Source organism: Macaca mulatta, chromosome 20 (genome assembly GCF_049350105.2).
Source record: "Macaca mulatta isolate MMU2019108-1 chromosome 20, T2T-MMU8v2.0, whole genome shotgun sequence".
Lineage (NCBI taxonomy): Eukaryota > Metazoa > Chordata > Mammalia > Primates > Cercopithecidae > Macaca > Macaca mulatta.
In genome coordinates this window covers 24,481,144-24,503,228 of record NC_133425.1, presented here as the reverse complement: position 1 = coordinate 24,503,228, position 22,085 = coordinate 24,481,144, and the positions used below count along the sequence as shown (strand labels likewise).

The 22,085-nt window shown below is 45.4% G+C and overlaps 1 protein-coding gene across 18 annotated transcripts in view; it reads left to right on the top strand.

Moving 5' to 3' along the window:
- ARHGAP17 (Rho GTPase activating protein 17) overlaps positions 1 to 22,085 on the top strand; it is a 97,396-nt gene that overhangs the window by 70,894 nt on the left and 4,417 nt on the right. For 4 of the 18 annotated variants that reach the window (XM_077986586.1, XM_077986587.1, XM_077986593.1 and 1 more), the window contains exons 15-20: positions 1,017 to 1,108; positions 3,202 to 3,358; positions 6,061 to 6,294; positions 10,039 to 10,208; positions 14,297 to 14,917; positions 17,946 to 17,994. In XM_077986586.1, the coding sequence (XP_077842712.1) occupies positions 1,017 to 1,108; positions 3,202 to 3,358; positions 6,061 to 6,294; positions 10,039 to 10,208; positions 14,297 to 14,917; positions 17,946 to 17,953 (1,282 nt within the window). In that variant the 3' untranslated portion in view covers positions 17,954 to 17,994. Of the gene's footprint in view, positions 1 to 1,016; positions 1,109 to 3,201; positions 3,359 to 6,060; positions 6,295 to 10,038; positions 10,209 to 14,296; positions 14,918 to 16,057; positions 16,106 to 17,945; positions 17,995 to 22,085 lie in introns of all 18 variants that reach the window. The other 14 variants (XR_013411977.1, XR_013411978.1, XR_013411979.1 and 11 more) reach the window with 7 other exon arrangements.

The following is a 22,085-nucleotide window of genomic DNA, read 5'->3' as shown; positions in this document are numbered from 1 at the left end:
ACAGATGTGCACCACCACACCTGGCCAATTTTTGCAGAGACGGGGTTTCACTATGTTTCCCAGGCTGGTCTTGAACTCCTGGCCTAACTGCCTCAGCCTCCCAAAGTACTGGGATTACAGGTGTGAGCCACTGCATCTGGCCTACTTATTTTCTTCTTTTTGAGCCTTGGCATCAGACACTGTTAACATCTGAACACTCATCTTGAGACTAGTCCACATATATGGCGACCTTAAGTGTGAGTGGGAGGCTCAGGTTTCAACATAATAAAAGGCACGCTGTACCAATGCATGTTCTTGGTGACATCATAAGCAAAATTGCTTTTTAGTGATCTTTAGTCTTAGAACATAGCTACCACCCATGTGTGATGCTGTTCCAGTGGGAAAGTGCAACCCTCGTTCCAGACCAGTTCCAGACCAGTTTAAAACCGGCATTTGACACAGTATTGGTGACTGACTGGTTTCACTGCCCCACCAGGGTCTGTGTGTAGCGGACACTGTGGTTGTTGTCACAGTACAGATGAAGGAGCAGCCAAGCCAGAGTCATTTTTTCCTGGGTGATCACAGCCACGTTCATAGACCAGGACCATGTGAATTTGATCTTTTTTTTTTTGAGATGGAGTTTCACTCTGTCACCAGGCTGGAGTGCAGTGGCGTGATCTCAGCTCACTGCAACCTCCACCTTCCGGATTCAAGTGATTCTCCTGCCTCAGCCTCCCGAGTAGCTGGGACTACAGGCATGCACCACCACACCCGGCTAATTTTTGTGTTTTTAGTAGAGATGGGGTTTCACCATGTTGGCCAGGATGGTCTCGATCTCTTGACCTTGTGATCCGCCTGCCTCAGCCTCCCAAAGTGCTGGGATTACAGGTGTGAACCACCGCACCCAGCCAGTGAATTTGATTTGTGCATCTTTTAAATATTTTATCCTTTAAAAATAATTGAATTGCCCTGACACAACCAGCAGAAATTAGATGCTGCCTATGGGAAGTATTTTAATTTTGTGAACTTCTTTGCAGAACACTTGCTGAAATGGCAGCAGCCACATCCGTCCATGTGGTTGCAGTGATTGAACCCATCATTCAGCACGCCGACTGGTTCTTCCCTGAAGGTAATTGTCATTTCAGTTTCATTGACTGCCAAAGCAATGTGATAATCGTACAAAAAAGTCTTCTTAAAGAAGACAATACATCTGTGATCCTTCTTCATGATTATATAATTGGTCTCACATTTTTCACGTTTCTTTCCAGCCTTTGTTCATTACATTTGTATTTTGACATAATGGTAATCATATTGTATTGTCTTTCACTCAGTTTCACTAAAACATAGCCAGTCAGTGTACGTTGAATACCCACTAGGTGCCATATGTTTGCTGGTGAAGCATGCTGCCTTCCCTGGGGGAGCTCCGGCCACTGGAGAAGACAGCCACGTGAACAGATAAATTCTAACACATGGTAAATTAGAAGATAGGTGGATAGAGAAAGATTTGACAAACTCAGGTGCTGGGAAAAGGGAGCCAGGGATTGGTTTTTAGAAGAGGTGATGCTGAATATGCAGGCGGTTTTCACTTGGAAGAGGGCTTTTTGTTTCTCTTGCTAGATTGTGGATTTGCCCATAGGTAGGAGATAAAGCAGAAAAGGTTGATCAGGGTCAGTTAGTGAAGGCCTGAGTTCGCTGTGTCAGGAAATTAGTATTTCATCCTGTTGGCAATAGATTTTCAAACTAGGTTTGTTGCAGTCCTGAGATCCACAGAGGTTCCCATGGCCCCCTTTGGGGATGCTGGCCAGGCAAGTGTTAGAACTCTGGATCCCCCACACCTACTTCCCCCAGAGCAGCCCTGCTGCCATGTCCCGTGGGGTGCAAGCCCCACGATACCCATCTTTTCTTCACCACTGTTTTGTCACCATCAAGAGTCACGCCTCATTCTTGTATGTTGCCCCTGGAAGATGGGATGGATGAATGAAGGCTAGCATTCTGCTCAAGATTTCCTTTGAGGAAATGAGTCTTGCAAAAACTGCTAGAGGCAGTATAAACTTGATGTTGCCTTTTTTTTTTTTCCCCAAGATTTAATAGAGTGAAAACAGAGCTCCCATACAAAGGGAGGAGACCCAAAGAGGATAGCCGTTGCTGGCTCGAATGCCAGTAATGTTCATATCCTCATCATTGTCCCTCCCACTGTGCTCTCAGGCAATAGATGATTGGCTATTTCTTTACCTCCTGTTTTTGCTTAATTAGCAAATTTTAGTGAGCTCTCTTTACTACCTGATTGGTCGGGTGTGAGCTAAGTTACAAGCCCCATGTTTAAAGGTAGATGCGGTCACCTTCCCAGCTAGGCTTAGGGATTCTTAGTCGGCCTAGGAAATCCAGCTAGTCCTCTCTCAGTCCCCCCTCTCAACAGGAAAACCCAAGTGCTGTTGGGGAGGTTGGCTGACGACCGCTCTAACTGCTTTCTGCTGCATTGGGGCATAGTAGGAGGTTGTGCAGTTGAGATTTCCTCGGGAGGGGTGCCTTCAATGTCATTAACTTTATGTTGCCTTATATTTCTATTTTATATCAAAGTATAAATATCTTTTTTTTTTTTTTTTTTTTGAGACGGAGTCTCACTCTGTCACCCAGGCTGGGGTGCAGTGGCAAGATCTCGGCCCACTACAACCTCTGCCTCCCAAGTTCAAGCAGTTCTTCTGCCTCAGCCTCCTGAATAGCTGGGTTTACAGGCATACATCACCACACCCAGCTAATTTTTTGTATTTTTAGTAGAGATGGGGTTTCACTTTCTTGGCCAGGCTGGTCTTGAACTCCTGACCTCAAGTGATCCGCCTGCCTCAGCCTCCCAAAGTGCTGGGATTGCAGTCATGAGCCGCCATGCCCAGCTAAATATCTCTTTGAATGATTTAAATAAGTGATCTGTGTTCATCATCCTCTTCTGCATTCTAGATTTGTATTTTTTTTTCCACAAAGGAGAAAGCACAAAAGTTGTGTAACTTATATTCTGACCCATACTTCTTCCCCTGTCTTGTCCTCTTATGTTACTTCCCACTGGTTTGATGGACCATTCTTGCCACATGAGTGCCTGGAGCTTCCATTTTGAAATAGTGGGGACTGTGGACTGAAGAATGAGGTTCCCGTTCCAATGAGGGGTGTCCTAGAGCTCCCTCGCCTGCTGTGCTCCGTGTCTCATACACTTGTTTATTTTTCCTCTTGCAGAGGTGGAATTTAATGTATCGGAAGCATTTGTACCTCTCACCACCCCGAATTCTAATCACTCTTCCCACACTGGAAACGACTCTGACTCGGGGACCCTGGAGAGGAAGCGGCCTGCTAGCATGGCGGTGATGGAAGGAGACCTGATGAAGAAGGAAAGGTATGATTCGACCATTCACTTCCAAACCAGCAGTAAATATATTGTTAGACCCATGGTATCTGGTATCGCTCAATGGACTTGGGATTTGAGAGTGGTCCCCATCCACCTGTGGCTGATGGCATCCAGATAGTTTCTGTAATTCTGCTGTAGGTCATTCCAAGCACTGATCTCCCCATAAAGTCAGTGTGTAAAGCTTGTCAGTTAACCTTTCTTCCACGTGTATTCCAGCTTAACTTGGTGGTGTACTTGGTAAACCCTGCAGTGGGACAGCATCATACACATGTTAAAATTGACCTAAATGTCCTTGAGTGGGGGGAAAGAGAAAGGAAAGTCAGTTTGATAGTGTGGACTTTTGTCCAGAATTGAGTGTGAGAACACCCACCTGGCACAGTGAGTTGAGTGATTTGGTATTTAAGGAGACATATTTCTGGTGTAATAATGGCCCCACAATGGAAGCCAACCACTGAATTTGATGTTCAGTGGGGAAAACCTCAGTATTTGCCACTTCTAGAAGAAAAAATAATGGCAGTATTGAACTTAGTGAGAAGCAGTGTGTCTCTATATACTCTTTTCTATGGGCAATTCATGGGATTTTCAAGGGTAATTAAAACTATTTGTGATTTGTACCTTTAGATGCCAACCTGTCCCATGTGTGTGATGAAATGCCACTGTACTCACTAGGAATGCTAACAGTTAAGAGGCCTGTTGGAAGTAATATGTTTGTCTTGGTATAAGAAACAATATTACTAGAAATAGTTTTACATTAAAACAAAGTAACAAACTCTTATTTTAATTGCTCAATCTTATAGTGAGGTGTGCTGTTTATTTGTTTCTTGTTCTTGGTTTTGCGCTTTTTACCCCTAGCAAAGGAGAATGCATTATTCTGTCCGTATTCTGTCCGTCCAAAATCCACATTTATTCTATGTGACATATTACCTCTCTGAACCCTCGTTCATACATTCAGTAGTATTTCCTGATGACAAACTCTACCCGTAACAAAATTAGCTTTCATATATTTTAAGTTACAGAAAACAGTGCATGAGTCTAGTTAGCACATGGCAGACAATTCTCAGTTACCTGCCTTGTGTATTCTCCCTGCCAGCTGAGCCAGTAAGCACAAGCTCAGGAAGCCAGGTATCTTTTTACTTTCTGAACTGAAAGAAAAAGTTGCTAAGTTCATAGATCAGTGGGCTTAAGTGAAAAGTCAGCCTTCCTTCCACCCTATCCTCCAGCCGCATCCAGCCACCATTCCCTTCCTCAAAGCAACAGTTTTTTCCAGTCTTTTTGTTTTTTGTTTTTTTGAGACAGGGTTATGTGCCCAGGCTGGAGTGCAGTGGTATGAACATGGCTCACAGCAACCTTGACCTCCTGGGCTTAAGCAGCTCTCCCACCTCAGCCACTTGACAGGCACACACCACCTCACCCAGCTGATTTTCTAAAAAACGTTTTTTGTAGAGACAGGGCCTCACAATGTTTCCCAGGCTGGTCTTGAATTTCCAAGCTAAAGCGATCCTCCCGCCTTGTCCTCCCAAAGTGCTAGGATTACAGATGTGAGCCCCCGCGCCCAGCTTTTCCAGCCTTCTGTGTCTTTCAGATGTAGGGTTTGCATATGCACATAGGGTTGTTTCTACATCTCATCTCAGTTAAGAGGCAGTGTGGTGTGATAACCTTATACTACCATTGGTAGGCCTTCTGGACTTGACTTCTGTTTCATTCCCCAAAAACAGATTTGAGATGGGAACTAGGAAGTATGGAAATGGGCCAGACGTGGTGACTTATGCCTGTAATCTCAGCACTTTGAGAGACCAAGGCAGGAGGATTACTTGAGGCCAGGAGTTTGAGAGCCTGGGCAATGTAGTGAAACCCCGTCTCTAAAAAAAAATTTTTTTTTTTTTTTGGCTGGGTGCGGTGGCTCACGCCTGTAATCCCAGCACTTTGGGAGGCCGAGGCGGGCAGATCACAAGGTGAGGAGATCGAGACCATGCTGGCTAATACGGTGAAACCCCATCTCTACTAAAAAATACAAAAAATTAGCCGGATGTGGTGGTGGGCGCCTGTAGTCCCAGCTACTCGGGAGACTGAGGCAGGAGAATGGCATGAACCCAGGAGGCGGAGCTTGCAGTGAGCCGAGATCGCGCCACTGCACTCCAACCCGGGTGACAGAGCAAGACTCCGTTTCAAAAAAAAAAAAATTTTTTTTAATATCCCAGTATGGTGATGTGTGCCAGTAGTCCAAGCTGCTCCAGAGGCTGAGGCTGGAGGATAGTTTGAGCCCAGGAGTTTGACACTGTAGTGAGCTATGATTGCTCCGCTGGAGTGCTAAGCACTCCAGCCTGAGTGGTGGAGTGAGACCTCGTGTCTAAAGGGGGGGAAAAAAAAAGGCAGAGGAAGTATGGGGATAAACACAGTAATATGGTGTCATTCAAGATGAGGCCTGCCTGTTTGCTTCTAGCTGCTCACACCCAAATTGATCAAAGACTTTGAACAGTACCAGGGTCATTGGCTTTGCTCGGGCTCAAAGCCAAGTAGAGTTGCTTGCCTTGGTATCGGGGGTGGCCATTAGTCTGGTTCTTGCCGCTTCATGCATGCTGGGCAACTTGGGTGGCTGTCCACATGTGTGGTTTTAACTCATGTGGACCGATGGGCTTCTGTCTCAGTAGTCTGCTCGCATGGTGTGTTGACTGTTTCTTCTCTCTGTGTAGCTTTGGTGTGAAGCTTATGGACTTCCAGGCCCACCGGCGGGGTGGCACTCTAAATAGAAAGCACATATCCCCTGCTTTCCAGCCGCCACTCCCACCTACAGATGGCAGCACCGTGGCGCCCGCTGGCCCAGAGCCCCCTCCCCAGAGCTCTAGGGCTGAAAGCAGCTCTGGGGGTGGGACTGTCCCCTCCTCTGCAGGCATACTGGAGCAGGGGCCGAGCCCAGGTGACGGCAGGTAAGGAGGCCGACTTCTGCTGGCAGTGGAGGCTGGACGCCCCAACCTACTTGCAGGTGGTGGCCTTTGGGCACGGCATCCACGGCCCAAAGAACTGCTCCAGCATGGAGTGAACAGATTTGCTTTCACTCCTCTGGTTGGCAAAAGACGGAAAAAAAGACTATGAATGGCTCGCTTCTTTTTATGTTTTCCAAAGAAAGCAACATTGGTTTGCGTTCTTTGCCACACTGCTTTGGTGCTGGAAACCGGAAGGCAGTGGGTGTCTCATAGTGTGTTAAGCCTCTGTCACCTGTTTGATGGACACTGTCAGCATTTATGTACTATCTGTTCGTTGTCATCCAGTGTGCTAACCAGGAAGCATTTGAATGTGGCAAGTTAGTTAAATTTTAGTATTACTAGTATTTATTCACTCATCATTCATTGATTCAGTCAGACAGATTGACCAAGTCACTGATATGTGCTGGCCACTGTGCTGGGCACATGAGGTGACTAAGACTTCACTCCACACCCCCAGATTTCAGTCTTGTAGGGCAGTTGATCCATGAGTCCAAGGTGGAAAATAAGATGGTAGCTTTTCTTTTTTCTTTTCTTTCTTTTTTTTTTTTTTTTTCTGAGACTGCGTCTTGCTCTGTTGCCCAGGCTGGAGTTCAATGGCATGATCGTAGCTCACTGCACCCTCCGCCTCCTAGGCCCAAGCAATCCTCCTACGTAAGCCTGCCAAGTAGCTGGGATTACAGGTGCTTGTCACCATGCCCAGCTAATTTTTTTTATTTTTTTGTAAAGATGGGGTAAACATAGATGCCCTAGGTTACCCAGGCTGATCTCGAACTCCTGGCCTCAAGTAATCTTCCTGCCTCAGCCTTCGAAAATAGTGGAATTACAGGCGTGAGCCACCATGCCTGCCTGGTAGATTTTCTTAAAAGTCTCTTTTAGTTGCTTAACCTTTGGATTAGCCACCTGGAGTGGGCTGCAAATGGATAGCAACTTTTAAGAAAAGGCACCTTGAACCTGAGTTTTTTTTTGTTTTTGTTTTTGTTTTTTGAGACAGAGTCCCACTCTGTCGCCTAGGCTGGAGTGCAACCAGATCTTGGGTCACTGCAACCTCCCCTCCTGGGTTCACGTGATTCTCTTATCTCAGCCTCCCAAGTAGCTGGGATTACAGGCACACACCACCATGCCCGGCTAATTTTTTTGTATTTTTAGTAGAGACAGGGTTTCACCATGTTGGTCAGGCTGGTCTCAAACTCCTGACCTCAGGTGATCCACCTGCCTCGGCCTCCCAAAATGCTGGGATTACAGGTGTGAGCCACTGCACCCGGCCAGAACTTGAGATTTTTATTTAATTGACATTAATTCAGTTCTCCACACTGATCCAGGCAGATAACCACCAGAGGCTACTTCAGGTGGCATCCCTTGTGGTTTGGAACTGACCGCTGCTCAGCTCTGCACACGTGCGCCAAAATTTCTGTTGTCATGTGTTCTGCACTGGCCACCCACAACACACCGAATGATCACACACGAAGTAAAATAAACATACACAGAACAAGGACAGGCCATTTATCCACACGTTTATTTCCCACGCAGAGTGATGAATTTGCCTTGGAAGAACTCCTTTCTCATCGTCCTTGGGATGAGCAAGGGAGAGCCTCGTTGTGTGTGAAGCTGCTCATGAGATAGGAATCTTGTTTCACCATTTAAACTGAATGCTGAATGCTTTGTGCATTCCTGAATTCCATTTTCCTCACCTTGGGAAAGTTTACTATGGCATTAAAAAAAATTAAGGCTTCAGACTTCATAGGGCTTCCCATGCACGTCATAGGCTCCACGTTAGCTTGTCAATAATTGTACCCCATGTGTATACTTGTTTTGGTTTAAATTGTTTTGTTTGAAGGGAAAAAGTCTAAGCGAATTCACTTATTTTCTTTTTCTTGTTTTTGTTTTTTATTTTTATTTATTTATTTTTTTGAGACAAAGTCTCACTCTGTTGCCCAGGCTGGAAAGCAGTAGTGCAGTCTTGGCTCACTGCAACCTCCGCCTCCTGGGTTCAAATGATTCTCCTGCCTCAGCCTCCGGAGTAGCTGGAATTACAGGCATGCACCACAATGCCCGGCTAATTTTTGTGTTTTCAGTAGAGATGGGGTTTCACCATGTTTGCCAGGCTGGTCGCGATCTCCTGACCTCAAGTGATCCACCCGCCTTGGCCTCCCAAAGTGCTGGGATTACAGGCGTGAGCTGCTGCCCCGGCCTGTTTTTTGTCTTGTTTTATTTTTCAGACAGGGTCTTGCTCTGTCACCCACACTGGAGGGCAGTGGCGTGATCATGGCTCACTACAGCCTTTTAATCTCCCAGGCTCAAGCAACGTTCCCACCTCAGCCTCCCAGCTGGGACTATACTCGTGCACCCCCATGCCCTGCTAATTTTTAAAATTTTTTGTCGTAACAAGGTCTTACTGTGTTGCCCAGGCTGGTCTTGAATCCTGGTCTCAAGCAATCCTCCGTCCTCCGCCTGCCAAAGTGCTGGGATTACAGGCATGAGCCACCACGACCAGCCAATTTACATATTTTCATTTCCTTGTGACATTCAATTTGTTTAATCAAGGCTAAATGTATTGTTTAAGACAATAATTAGTCTTAACGCAGAAGGACAAATGGAATGTCAGTCATTTTGCTTTTTTTTTTTTTGAGACAGGATCTCGCTCTGTCCCCTGGGCTGGAGTGCAGTGGCATGATCTTGACTCACGGCAACCTCCACCTCCTGGATTCAAGTGATTCTCCCACCTCAGCCTCTAGAGTAGCTGGGACTACAGGCATGAGCCACCACACCTGGCTAATATTTGCATTTTTGGTAGAGACGGGGTTTCACCATGTTGGCCAGGCTGGTCTCGAACTCCTGACCTCAAGTGATCCACCCGCCTCAGCCTCCCAAAGTGCTGGCATTATAGGCATGAGTCACTGTGCCCGGCCTGCTCTTTGTTTTTTTATACTGTATTCTGTAGGTATTTTAATGTACATTACACTAATGTTATTCACTCTTTGGTGACCTTGACAAAATGGAGCTTTAATGTTTGGTATAAAAAGTTCTGGGCCAGGAAACAGGAAGCCTGAGTTCTGATCTCTGTCCTGCTGCCACCAACTCTGGACTTCGAGTAGTCATTTAGCCTCTGAGTTCTCCTTCAGTTCAAGTTATTGATAATAATCAAGCCCTTTATCATTTAGAGTCTTATTTTACCGTGGCTTTTGCTTAGTTTTGTATAGTATATATGTCAACATCTAAAAGCCCTTTCATGATATTAATAGTACTGCCCAATTTAAGTCCAAACACAGTAGAGCTGAAAACTCTGCATTGGTTGCTTTGAAATGATCTCTCTCATGATACTGGAGTGGCAGAGTCGTTGGAGTCCAGTCTGTTGCAATGAATCTCATAAAATAAATAGTCCTATAGTCCCAGCTACTCAGGATGCTGAGGCAGGAGGATTGCTTGAGTCTGGAAATTTGAGACCAACCTGGGCAGCATAGCAAGATCCCATCTCTTAAAAAAAAATGACACCAAGTATACATTAGCTCTTTATATGGCACCAAGTAAACACTAGCTTTATAAGCCCAGTGCGAGCTAGTTAGAATTTCAGATCCTTTTCCTTCCTGCCGAAGTGAAAACTCTGCTTGGAATCTTATGTTTTATGTGCAGTATGTTCAGATTTTCTAGCTGGGATTGTCTGACGTCTAACTGGACTTTTACTCCTGTTAGTCCTCCCAAACCTAAGGATCCTGCATCTGCAGCTGCGCCAGCACCAGGGAGAAACAACAGTCAGATAGCCTCTGGCCAAAACCAGGCCCAGGCAGCTGCCGGCTCCCACCAGCTCTCCCTGGGCCCACCTCACAGTGCTGCGGGGCCCAGCCCGCATACTCTGCGCCGAGGTAAGCAGCCACCCTCCTCCTTGCCCTCAGGGAAGGTTGTGCAGACCTCTGTAAGTTAGTGCGAGGATTCAGATGGTGAGGCTTGCGGCCAGATCTTTTCTATGTCTGTTGTAAAATGGCAAGCAGAAAATTCAGTCATTCAAGAGAAAAGTCATTAAAGAAAAAGGAAAAAATCGAGAACAGAAAAACAGACATTTAGCTTTTCCTTAGGCGTGACAAAGCTTAACAAACAAAAAGTCAGTTCGGCAGAAATGCTCCCAGTTTTCCTGGTGTCCCAAGCCCTCACTCTGTCTGGAGACCACCACGGCCTCTGTACTTCTCAGCTTTGTGAGTCTGGGAGCCACTGTTGCCTCAGAATTGGGCTGAGAGCTTTCTAGGTCCTGATGGACAGAATGTGAACTGCTCCCACCTGTCTCCCCTGCAGTCCTCCAACCAGCAGCCAGGGGAGTTGCTTTAAAACTCCAAGCAGATCATGTCATCTGTTGGTTAAACTCTTCAGTGGCTTCCATGCAAACTTCTCACCCCGGATTCTCTGTGCTCTGGTGGGGCCTACCTCTGAGCCCAGAGCTTACGCTCCCCCTCTCAACACACTCTGCTCTTGGTTCCTTGAATGAAGTAGGCTCATTCCTCCTTAGGGCTTCCAGAACATTCTGTCCCATATCTTCACATGGTTTCTTCTTAACATTCAGGTCTCACCTCAAAAATCACTTCTTCTGGCTGGGTATGGTGGCTCACACCTATAATCCCAGCACTTTGGGAGGCTGAGGCAGGAAGATCGCTTGAGGCCAGGAGTTGGAGACCAATCTGGTCAATATAGTGAGAGCCCACCTCTACAAAAAATGTTTTAAAAATTAACTGGGTGTGGTGACACACACCTATAGTCCCAGCTACTCAGGAGGCTGAGGCAGGAGGATCTCTTGAGCCCAGGAGGTCGAGCCTGCAGTAAGCTATGATTGTACCACCACACTCCAGCCTGGACAACAGAGTGAGACCCCATCTCTAAAATAAAAAAGAGAGGCCAGGTGCAGTGGCTCACACCAGTAATCCCAGCACTTTGGGAGGCCGGGGTGGGCAGATCGCTTGAGCCAGGAGTTCAAGACCAGCCTGACCAACATGTTGAAACCCCATCTCTACTAAAAATACAAAAATTAGCCGGGTGTGGTGCTGCACGCCTGTGGTCCCAGCTGAAGAGGCTGAGGCAGGAGAATCGCTTGGACCTGGGAGGCAGAGGTTGCAGTGAGCCAAGACTGTGCCACTGTACCCCAGCCTGGTCAACAGAGCAAGACGCCATCTCAAAAAAAAAATAGATGAAATTCACTGTGTCTGTCTATGAAAGCATGGTCTTTATAAAGCACGACACAAATGTTAGTGGAATTTCTACAAATTATAGGCAGGGAGGCAGATTCGGGTCCACTTCTTGGTTGCAGACCCCCACTTTATCCTTCTTAAGGCTGTCTCTCTGAGCCACCGTCATCTTATCAGGATCTCAGCTGATCCTTGAGGGAAGTTAGTCTTCTGTACCTAGATTCCAGGTGTGACTCTGGTTTTGGGTTATGAAGACTCTTTTCCTCATAACCACATTCGGAGTCTTTCCTGCTTCCGGAAATCACAGCTCCCAGGCTTCTTCACAAGATGGGTTTGATTCTTTTTGCCTTACCCACCCCCTGTGCCTCTGAGGTGGTCTCAGACAAGGCCTCCCTTTCTCCCAGCCCCCTCCCTCGGACACTCTGCTCCCATGCTCCCGCTCCTCATCCTCTTCACACCCTTAAATGTCAGGAATGAACTTTTATTCAGTGTGAATTTGCAATTATTATTGCTTAGAACAGAAAACTAGACTTTTTTTTAAAATGCTGATGGCATTCCGGAGTACAGCTAATGTAAGCTGGTTGGTGGTTTCTGAGTTCCAGGGTTGGAAGTTCCAGACCAGTGTAGCAGAGTACACTTTATTTTTTCTTTCTTTCTTTTTCCTTTCTTATGTTTTTTAGAGGCAGGGTCTTATTCTCTCACCCATGCTGGAATACAGTGGTGTGATAATAGCTCACTGCGACCTTCAGCCACTGGACTCAAGTGATCCTCCCACTTTGGCCTCTCAAAGTGCTGGTACTACAAGCACATGCCACCATGCCTGGCCGCTTTGTTTATTTGTTTGTAGAGTCAGGATCTCACTGTGTTGCCCAGGCTGGTCTTGAGTGATCTTCCTGCCTCAGCCAGTCAGAGTGCTGGGATTACAGGCATGAGCCACCGAAACTTTACCCTTTTTAATCCTGAATTCTGGGACCTGTAAACAGGCAGCCGAGGAATAGAGGAAGGACGACGAGGAAAAAGCATTCAGGGAGTCCACATGTCATGGGCAGGAGTCTCTGTTCTGCCGCTTACTAGCTGTGTGGCCTGTTACCAAACACTGGCCCTCTTCAAGCCTCAGTTTTCTTCTCTGTGAAAATGGCGATTACAGAGCTTGCCCTGCAATGAGCTTATGAGACTTGAATGAGATAATTTATATAAATTATAATGTGCATAATTTATGTAAAAGGCCTTACTTGGTACTGGTGATACGTGAACAGTGATACATGTTCATTTCTTTCCTTCATTTCCTTCTCTTTTTTCTTGGGGAACCAGTGGGATCTTAGCAGAGTTTGAAAAAGGCTAAAGTTTCTCCTTTCCCCTACCCCTCCCAGCCCGAAACCAGAGCCCCAGATCTGTCGTTTTCCTCCTGCCCTCCTCAGTACCAGGTTCCCCTCCCTGATCTCAGCTGGTGTAGGGAGGAGAGTGATGTGATTCAGCTCTCTTTAGAGAAATAATTCTAAGGCAACTCTTCCACATTTATTCATGCTTTTGTCCAGGACATATCTGTTAACTCCAATGCTTCCGGAATTGGTAGAAGTTCTGTTATTAAGACCAGTCAAACCAATCAAGCTCTCGAGGAGAAGGTGGCGTGGGGTCAGGGGTCATGTTACGTCGGGTGAACCAGTCCTGCTTGGTGGTCCCTCCTGGCTGTTCTTGCCTTTTTCTGTGTCTTCCCATGGGGACCTAACGAGGAGGCTGCTAAGCGGGCTGAGGGCAGCACTTCCGTGTTATTCGGGTGGCCTCTGTTAACAGTTTTCTTCTTGTTGAATTTTCAGAACGATAGACCTTTAAAGCCCTTTCAAATGTGCAGAATGTACTAATTTTTAAAATAAACTTGTTAGTTTGGAGTAATTTTGAATAGCAAAGTTGCAAAGATAATGCTGAGAGTTCCTGTATACCCCTTACTCAGTTTCCCCTGTTGTTAATGTGTTACATGACCATGGTACCTTTACCCCAGCTCAGAAATCAACATTGGGCCAGTCCTACCACCCCACCCCCGCCTTTTTTTTTTTTTTTTTTTTAAATGGTCTCGCTCTGTTGCCCAGGCTGGAGTTCAGTGGTGTGATTACAGCTCCCTGCAGCCTTGGACTTCCCGGGCTCACGTGATCCTCCCACCTCAGCCTCATGAGTAGCTGGGATTACAGGCGCACACCACCACTCCCAGCTAATTTTTTTATTTTTTGTAGAGATGGAGTTTTGCCGCGTTGCCCAGGCTGGCCTTGAACTCCTGCGCTAAAGTGATCTGCCTGCTTTGGCCTCCCAAAGTGCTGAGATTACGGGCGTGAGCCACTGCACCTCGCGGTTCATTACCATTAACTAGACTCCACATTTTATTCAGATTTCCCTAGTTTTTCCATTCATGTCCATTTTCTGTCCCAGGATCTCATCCAGGAGCCCACATTGCATGTAGTCATCGTATCTTCTTAGTCTCCTTCGGTCTGTGACACGTTCTTCCTCTTTCTGTGCTTTTCTATGGCCTTGACGGTTTTGGAGAGTACTGGTCAGGCCTTTTGAAGAAAGGCCTTCAATTTGTGTTTGTCAGATGTTCTTCTGATGGTTAGACTAGGGTTATGGGTTCTGGGGAGGAAGACACAGTGTGGTGCCCTCCTGACCACCTCTCATCAGAGGCACGTGGTGCTGTGGTTTATTACTGGCGGGGTTAAATTTGGGCTCCTGGCCACGGTGGTGGTGGTGGTTGCTGCCTCACTGTTCCTACTGAAAGGTGTTTTTCTCTCTTTGTGCAGCCGTTAAGAAACCCGCTCCAGCACCCCCGAAACCAGGCAACCCACCTCCTGGCCACCCCGGGGGCCAGAGTTCTTCAGGAACATCTCAGCATCCACCCAGTCTGTCACCAAAGCCACCCACCCGAAGCCCCTCTCCTCCCACTCAGCACACGGGCCAGCCTCCAGGCCAGCCCTCCGCCCCCTCCCAGCTTTCAGCACCCCGGAGGTACTCCAGCAGCCTGTCTCCAATCCAAGCTCCCAATCACCCGCCACCACAGCCCCCTACGCAGGCCACGCCGCTGATGCACACCAAGCCCAATAGCCAGGGCCCTCCCAACCCCATGGCATTGCCCAGTGAGCATGGACTTGAGCAGCCATCTCACACCCCTCCCCAAACTCCAACGCCCCCCAGTACTCCGCCTCTAGGGAAACAGAACCCCAGCCTGCCAGCTCCTCAGACCCTGGCGGGGGGTAACCTTGAGACTGCACAGCCACATGCTGGAACCTTACCGAGACCGAGACCTGTACCAAAGCCAAGGAACCGGCCCAGCGTGCCCCCACCCCCCCATCCTCCTGGTGTCCACTCAGCTGGGGACAGCAGCCTCACCAACGCAGCACCGACAGCTTCCAAGATAGTAACGGGTAAGTAGGACATCAATGTCCATGTTTCCCTGTCTGCTCTACATTGCTTTAGTACTACTCCATTTTATTTAAGCTTTGATTTATACCAGGCGTCAGCAAACTGCACCTGCAAGCCAAACCTGTCCTGCAGCCAGTTTTTGTCATTAAAGTTTTATTGGAACACAGCTACAGCCATTTGTTAACATATTGTCTGTGCCTGCATTGATGCTAAAACAGCGGAGTTGGATCGTCGTGACCAGAGATCATATGGCCCACAAAGTTGGAAACATTTACTACCTGGTGCTTTAAGTTTGCCAACCCCTGACTTACAGTTGCTTGTGTGTTTAAGACCTACGTACGTTTACATTTTTCTAAACATAATGCGTTTTAATCCAGGTGGAAGGTATTTTACAACACGAGCATGAACTTTCTTAGTGAATTCCTCATTAAAATGCTTAAACAGTACTTCTAAGTACTTCTAAGAGTAAAAATGTTCATATTAAGTACAGAATTTCAGGTATAACTTTAAAAAACATGATTTATGCCAAATCGAATGCTCCAAAAGGGAGATCTCAGGGTACAGTCATATCAGAGTGCTGGCCTCTAATGGCTTGGGAGGGAAGAGTGAAGAGTTTCCTATAGACCCAGTGGGAACCTGTTTTGAAGTGGTGGTGATTGTACAGGTTTTAGTGGACTACCTAATGGCATATTTTTAATAGTCTAGAACATGAACATTTGATTTAAGATTTCAAAAATGTATCCATCCCAAATGCTCTAATTTATTATTTTATTTAAGGATGGATATGGGGTTTTCTACTGTGTTTTAAAAAATGGTAATTAGGGGCCTCAAATAATTTCTTACAGCAGCCCAGTTTAAATTGTTCTAAGTGGAGGCACTTTTGGAAAAGAAGCTGAAGTATACCTCTGGGCTTTCCAACCATATTGAGTGACTTTGCAGCTAAAAATGTGCCGAAGGTTTCCATTAATCCAAAGGGTGACGGTTAACTGATTCTAACAATATCTTTTAATAACTTTTTTCAGGAATTTAATACATAATTTGCACATGTTAAAAATGGTTAATAACTTTTTTTCTGATGACATCAGAGCTTTTACTTTGAAAACAACACAGCCATGTTGGTTTGTTTGTTTGTTTCCCAATAGATGCCCTTCCTGGTGCCCTCACAGGTGGGGAAGGTGTCCAGGACTAAGGTCTGTAACGGCCCGAGCAGCTTGCCCCACAGCTCCACACGCTCCTGCGTAGCCATGTTTTGCATATGTGCTTTTGACTGTGTGCTCAGGGGCAACCTTTAGACCCTGTGCCCTGACAGCCAATGGGCCATCCCTCTGTAGCATATAGACTTTTCTTTATTTTTATCAGAAGCACTTTGAGCTGCAGTGCTTCAAATTCAAGGAGTAGATGTCAGTAGATCAAGAGCCTGATTTTAAGCTGCTCTTGAAGAGTATCTTCTTTCTTAGGGGCCAGGCACAGTGGCTGGTGCCTATAGTCCCAGTACTTTGAGTGGCTGAGGCAGGAGGATTGCTTGAGCCCAGGAGTTCGAGACTGCAGTGGTAGTGATTGTGTCACTGCTGGCTGCATTCCAGTCTGCATGACAGAGTGAGACCCTGTCTCTTTTAAAAAAAAAAAAAAGGAATATCTTTTGTCTTTTTGGTGAGCCTCTTACCAGCAGTCTACTCTTCCCCGTGTGACCTACCTGTCACTGATGGGCTCACCAGCATCCAACCAAAGAGGACCCGGGCGCCGTCAGCACGGGAGGAAATTGTGTCCTTTGTGTCTTGAGCTTTAATTTTAAATTTTTGTATCTTAAGTGCAAGTTAACTGCATGGAGCTTCTTAATTTGATATTTTAAATTCTCAAGGCCAAAAAATTAAAAAAATCTTCCCCCAAATACCCTACACAGAATTCTTTTAAATTCCTTTGCATTCTAGCATGCTTCCATTTTGCTTTATTAAACCATATGAACTTTTTAAAAGGCACTGTGAGCTCATCCAAGTCTGCCGCCGGGTCTACATGTGGACAGCATAAGGCCCTCATTATGTGTACAGCTGCTTTAGTCAGCTGACCTGAGCCTTACGCCTACTGTGGGGCCCTTAGCCGGAGTGCTCACAGCTTAGGTCTGAGTAAAACTTTCTGTAGGAACCGGAAGTGGAAAACCAGAGCGTAGCCTTCAAAACAGGGAGGAGGCCCAGGCGCGATTCCACAGTTTCATGCTTGTGACACACCAAAATATTATTCTCAGATATTTCCTTCTTTTTAAATGAAAGATTCCAAACCAGAAGTATGCCTATTCTTTAATACCATTGTTACCAGAAGTTTACTTTATTGATCTGCTACAACACTGTAATGTGCTGCTGTAATTATTAGATAAGTGAAATTTTACATTAAAAGTATATTTCCCTAAGATATTAGCTATTTAAAAACCAATCTATGCTATGAATTCTCCTAACTCAAGAAATTCCAGGTCATCACAGTTATCTTTATATTACAGAATTAACCTGTACTATCTTAAAATCCCCTGGCCTGCCATTGAAAGTACACAGAAGGCCAACATTTAGAATTTTTGAATCTGCTAGTGTTGATCATACTGCTATTAACCATTCTTGGATATAGCCGTTAGGTTTTTCAAGGAGGAAAAAAATATAACTTCCTTGGACAGGATGGTCCTTTATTATAACATAATGTTTTCACTTAGAAAACTTTAGATGGACAAATTCCTGAAAACAGGTTATTCCTTTAGAATTGGATTAAGTTAGAGTTTTAAAGAGTTGGGTTAAGGCTCATGGGATTAATATAAACTCTTGGGGGAGATTATTGTTGCCAAGCAGGTTTGGCAGCCAGCTTCTCACAGCTCAGCACCAGCACTGGAGGATGCCGGGATTCTGGCATCATTTTGAGTCTCCTGTTAATTGTGACTCTAGAGAGCAGTAAGAGTTTTAATTCCCATTGAAAAGAGTTTACATCTTGCTACTTTTGAAGTAATAGATTTTAGCAAAGAGTATTCTAATTTAAACGTTTTATTAAATAATTTAGATGTATGACCTGCCATATTCAGTAAGAACTGAGATTGGAATATTTAATGGTAAGGAAAAGGCACCTGATTGGCCATTGCATTTTTGCTATTTGATGATCATATTTGTGCACTCACGCCTGTTACTAACCGGCCACCCTAACCCTGCCTGCTTGCGTCCCTACTAATAGTGCATGCACTGAAGGCCTGGCTTTGTTGATGCTTGCTGCAATCATTCGGAATACTAAGTGTGTGCCCAGATGTGGAATAGGTGGTCGGTCACAGGGCTGGCCTCGTTACTTCTTTAATTTCTGTTCTTTTCCATATTAGGCAAACGAGGTATAGTAGAAAGAACACACATCATGGAGTCGGACCTGATTGAATTAGAATTTTAGCTCTTGGTATAACATAGGCCAGGCACAACCTGGCTATCTGTAAAGTGGTGACATCTGTCTAAATCGTTGAAGATCAAATAAGAGAAAGTCCAAGGTTATTCTGATAGCCAGTTACAGTTCTTAATATACAGTGGATCTAAATGAAGGCTAGCTATTTATCTTTTTTTTTTTTTTTTTTTTTTTTTTTTTTTTTGAGATGGAGTCTCGCTCTGTCGCCCAGGCTGGGGTGCAATGGCGCGATCTCGGCTCACTGCAAGCTCCGCCTCCCAGGTTAAAGAGCTTCTCCTGCCTCAGCCTCCTGAGTACCTGGGATTATAGGCTCCTGCCACCACATCTGGCTATTTTTTTTATTTTTAGTAGAGATGGGGCTTCACCATGTTGGCCAGGCTGGTCTCGAACTCCTGACCTTAGGTGACCAGCTACCTCAACCTCCCAAAGTGCTGGGATTGTAGGCGTGAGCCACTGTGCCTGGCCTGCTATTTATCATTTTTATCCAGAAGAAAATAGTTTTAATCAGATTTCTATGTTAGATTCACATGTCAGGGTTTTAAAAACTCACCCGGATCCGGCCTTCTAGGACCCAAACAGAGGAGACTGGGGGTGGGACCCAGGTATCCATATTTTGATTCTGATGCATCACTTGTTTTTTTGGATCTCAGTTCTTTCATGGGTTAAAAAGACAATGCTCTGCAGAAGGAGTTAACAAGTACATTCGTATAATTTAGTGAGCCTGAGACTGTGAGGCGTTAGTCCACTGTACCACAGATAGACCATATCACTCACATAGTAGCCATAAGCCTAGACACTTTGCTGGCTAATTTCATAGTGTTTGCTTTTTAAACTCTCACCCTTCTTATGTCATGGAAGTAATGCCTTTTTAAAAATAAGCATGAGCCAGGGCGTGGTGGCTCACGTTTGTAATCCCATCACTTTGGGAGGAGGTGGGTGGATCACTTGAGGTCAGGAGTTCAAGACCAGCCTGGCCAACATGGAGAAACCTTTTCTTTACTAAAAATACAAAAAGTTAGCTGGGCGTCGTGGTGGGTGCCTGTAATCCCAGTTACTCGGGAGGCCAAGGCAGGAGAACTGCTTGAACCTGGGAGGTGGAGGTCGCAGTGAGCTGAGATCACACCACTGCACTCCAGCCTGGGTGACAGAGTGAGACTGTCTCAGATAAATAAAAATAAGCATGGATATTAAAACTCTTGAGAAATGGAAATAAGAAGAAATCAACTGTAGCTACACAATTGAAAAAGTCTGCCATTGATATTCTACTTCTTTTTATTATTATTATTTTTTTGATACAGAGTCTCCCTCTGTTCCCTGGGCTGGAGTGCAGTGGTGCAATCTCGTCTCGCTGCAAGCTCTGCCTCCCGGGTTCACACCATTCTCCTGCCTCAGCCTCCCGAGTAGCTGGGACTACTGGCACCCGCCACCACGCCCAGCTAGTTTTTTTGTATTTTTAGTAGAGACAGGGTTTCACCATGTTAGCCAAGATGGTCTCCATCTCCTAACCTCATGATCCGCCCACCTCGTCCTCCCAAAGTGCTGGCATTACAGGTGTGAGCCACCACGCCTGCCCCTTTTTTTCTTTTAGTTTTTCTAAAAAGGAGGTACATGAGCGTAATTATTTGACATAGACAGATTTGAATCCTTTTATTTTACTTTACATCATATGCTCGTTCTCATAATGTAATTTTTAGAACCATGGTTTTTTTGTTTGTTTTTTGTTTTGAGTTGGAGTCTTGCTCTGTCACCCAGGCTGGAGTGCAGTGGCTCGAACTCGGCTCACTGCAAGCTCCGCCTCCTGGGTACACGCCAGTCTCCTATCTCAGCCTCCCGAGTAACTGGGACTACAGGCGCCCGCCACAACGCCCGGCTAATTTTTGTATTTTTAATAGAGACGGGGTTTCACCATGTTAGCCAGGATGGTCTCGATCTCTTGACCTCGTGATTCACCCACCTCAGCCTTCCAAAGTGCTGGGATTACAGGCGTGAGCCACTGTGCCCGGCCTAGAACCATGTTTTTCAGTGACTACATAATGTTTCATCAACCAGATGTATTATTACTCTTAGTTGGATATTTAAGTGGCCTCTATTTCTACTTGCAGTTGATTTTTAATAAGTAGATAATCAGAATTGTGTCAAGATAACATCCAGTGAGACTTGAACAGAATCACTCCTGAATAGTTGACTCAAAGTCGCTCGTAGCCCTGGAAAACTGACGAGAAGTCATCAGCTCCTGATAAAATTACACAATTCTACTTAGACTAAAGAGGATCAAAGCCAGATTGGTTGGACTGTGGTTCTTCTGTTTATTTATTTTATGTATTTTTTGAGACAGTCTTGCTCTGTCGCCTACTCTGGAGTGCAGTGGTGCAATCTTGGCACACTGCAACCCCTGCCTCTCTGATTTAAGCAGTTCTCTTGCCTCAGCCTCCCAAATAGCTGGGATTATAGGTAGGTGTGGCAACACCTGGCTGATTTTTGTATTTTTAGTAGAGACGGGGTTTCGCCATATTGGCCAGGCTGGTCTCGACTCATGGCCTCAAGTGATCCATTCACTTCTGCCTCCCAAGGTGCTGGGATTACAGGCATGAGCCACCGCGCCTGGCTCCATCATTCTTAATCACCCTAACATTTTCCCTCTTTCCCAAAAGAGTTGTGTATATCCTTGGGTGTGGATCCTGTAAGTGAAGACATTATCTGAGGAAATAATGGTTTGGGTCTTAAACATTCTGGTTGGAGCTAAGTTTATATGACAGGTATTATATTGTAAAAAGGAGAAAAAGGTTATTTTAGAAAGACACCTGTTAGAACCTGCTTTTGTTTGTTTGTTTGTTTGTTTGTTTAGTCTTACTCTGTCGCTCAGACTGGAATTCAGTGATACGATCTCAGCTCACTGCAACCTCCACCTCCCAGGTTCAAGCGATTCTCCTGCCTCAGCCTCCCGAGTAGCTCAGCCTCCAAAGTCCTGGGATTACAGGCATGAGCCACTACACCCAGCCAGAATCTGCTTTTTAAAAGCACCCTAAACCTCTTTGGTTGTGAATTTATATATTCTCTGCCTTCCAAGGGCCGGTCTTTGAGGATATTGCTTGGAACTAAGTTCATACAGTAGATATTTTATTTAAAAACAAAAACAAAACAGAAAAGAGACCTCCAATAAAAGGTTTCTTTTTTTGTTTGGTTATTTGCTTTTTTTTTATTTTGAAATATAATACTTGTTATAGAAACTTAGCTCCAAGCAGTATGCTCAAAGACCAGCCCTTCTTGGAATGCAAATAATATATAAATTCATGGCCAGAGAAGTTTAGAGGTGTTAAAAGAAAACCAGGTTCTTACAGGTGTCTTTCTAAAATAACCTTTATCTCTTTTTTACAACAATCAACCAGAGTGTTTAAGACTCAAACCGTTAACTGGTAAAGGAAGGCATTGCCTGATACCCTAGGTCTGAGAAGAGGGATGGGTGGTGGAGAGGGGGAGGGAGTTTATTCGCCCTGTAATTGTGCCTGCACCACTTACTTTCAAGGGCATATTTGGATCTGTTACTTGTCAAAGTGGCTATCAGAATCACCTTGGACTTCTTGAAGGGTGGGTTCACAACCGAAAGCACATATTCAAAATTGTGGAAGTAATAAGTAAATCTTCTAGAACCATACGCTTACTGATAACATTCCACTTCCAGCTGTTAAATGTCCACTTCTGTTTCCTGGATAAGATACTCAGTTCAGGAAGGAACTTGGTTACATTTGTCAGAGCCCCAAA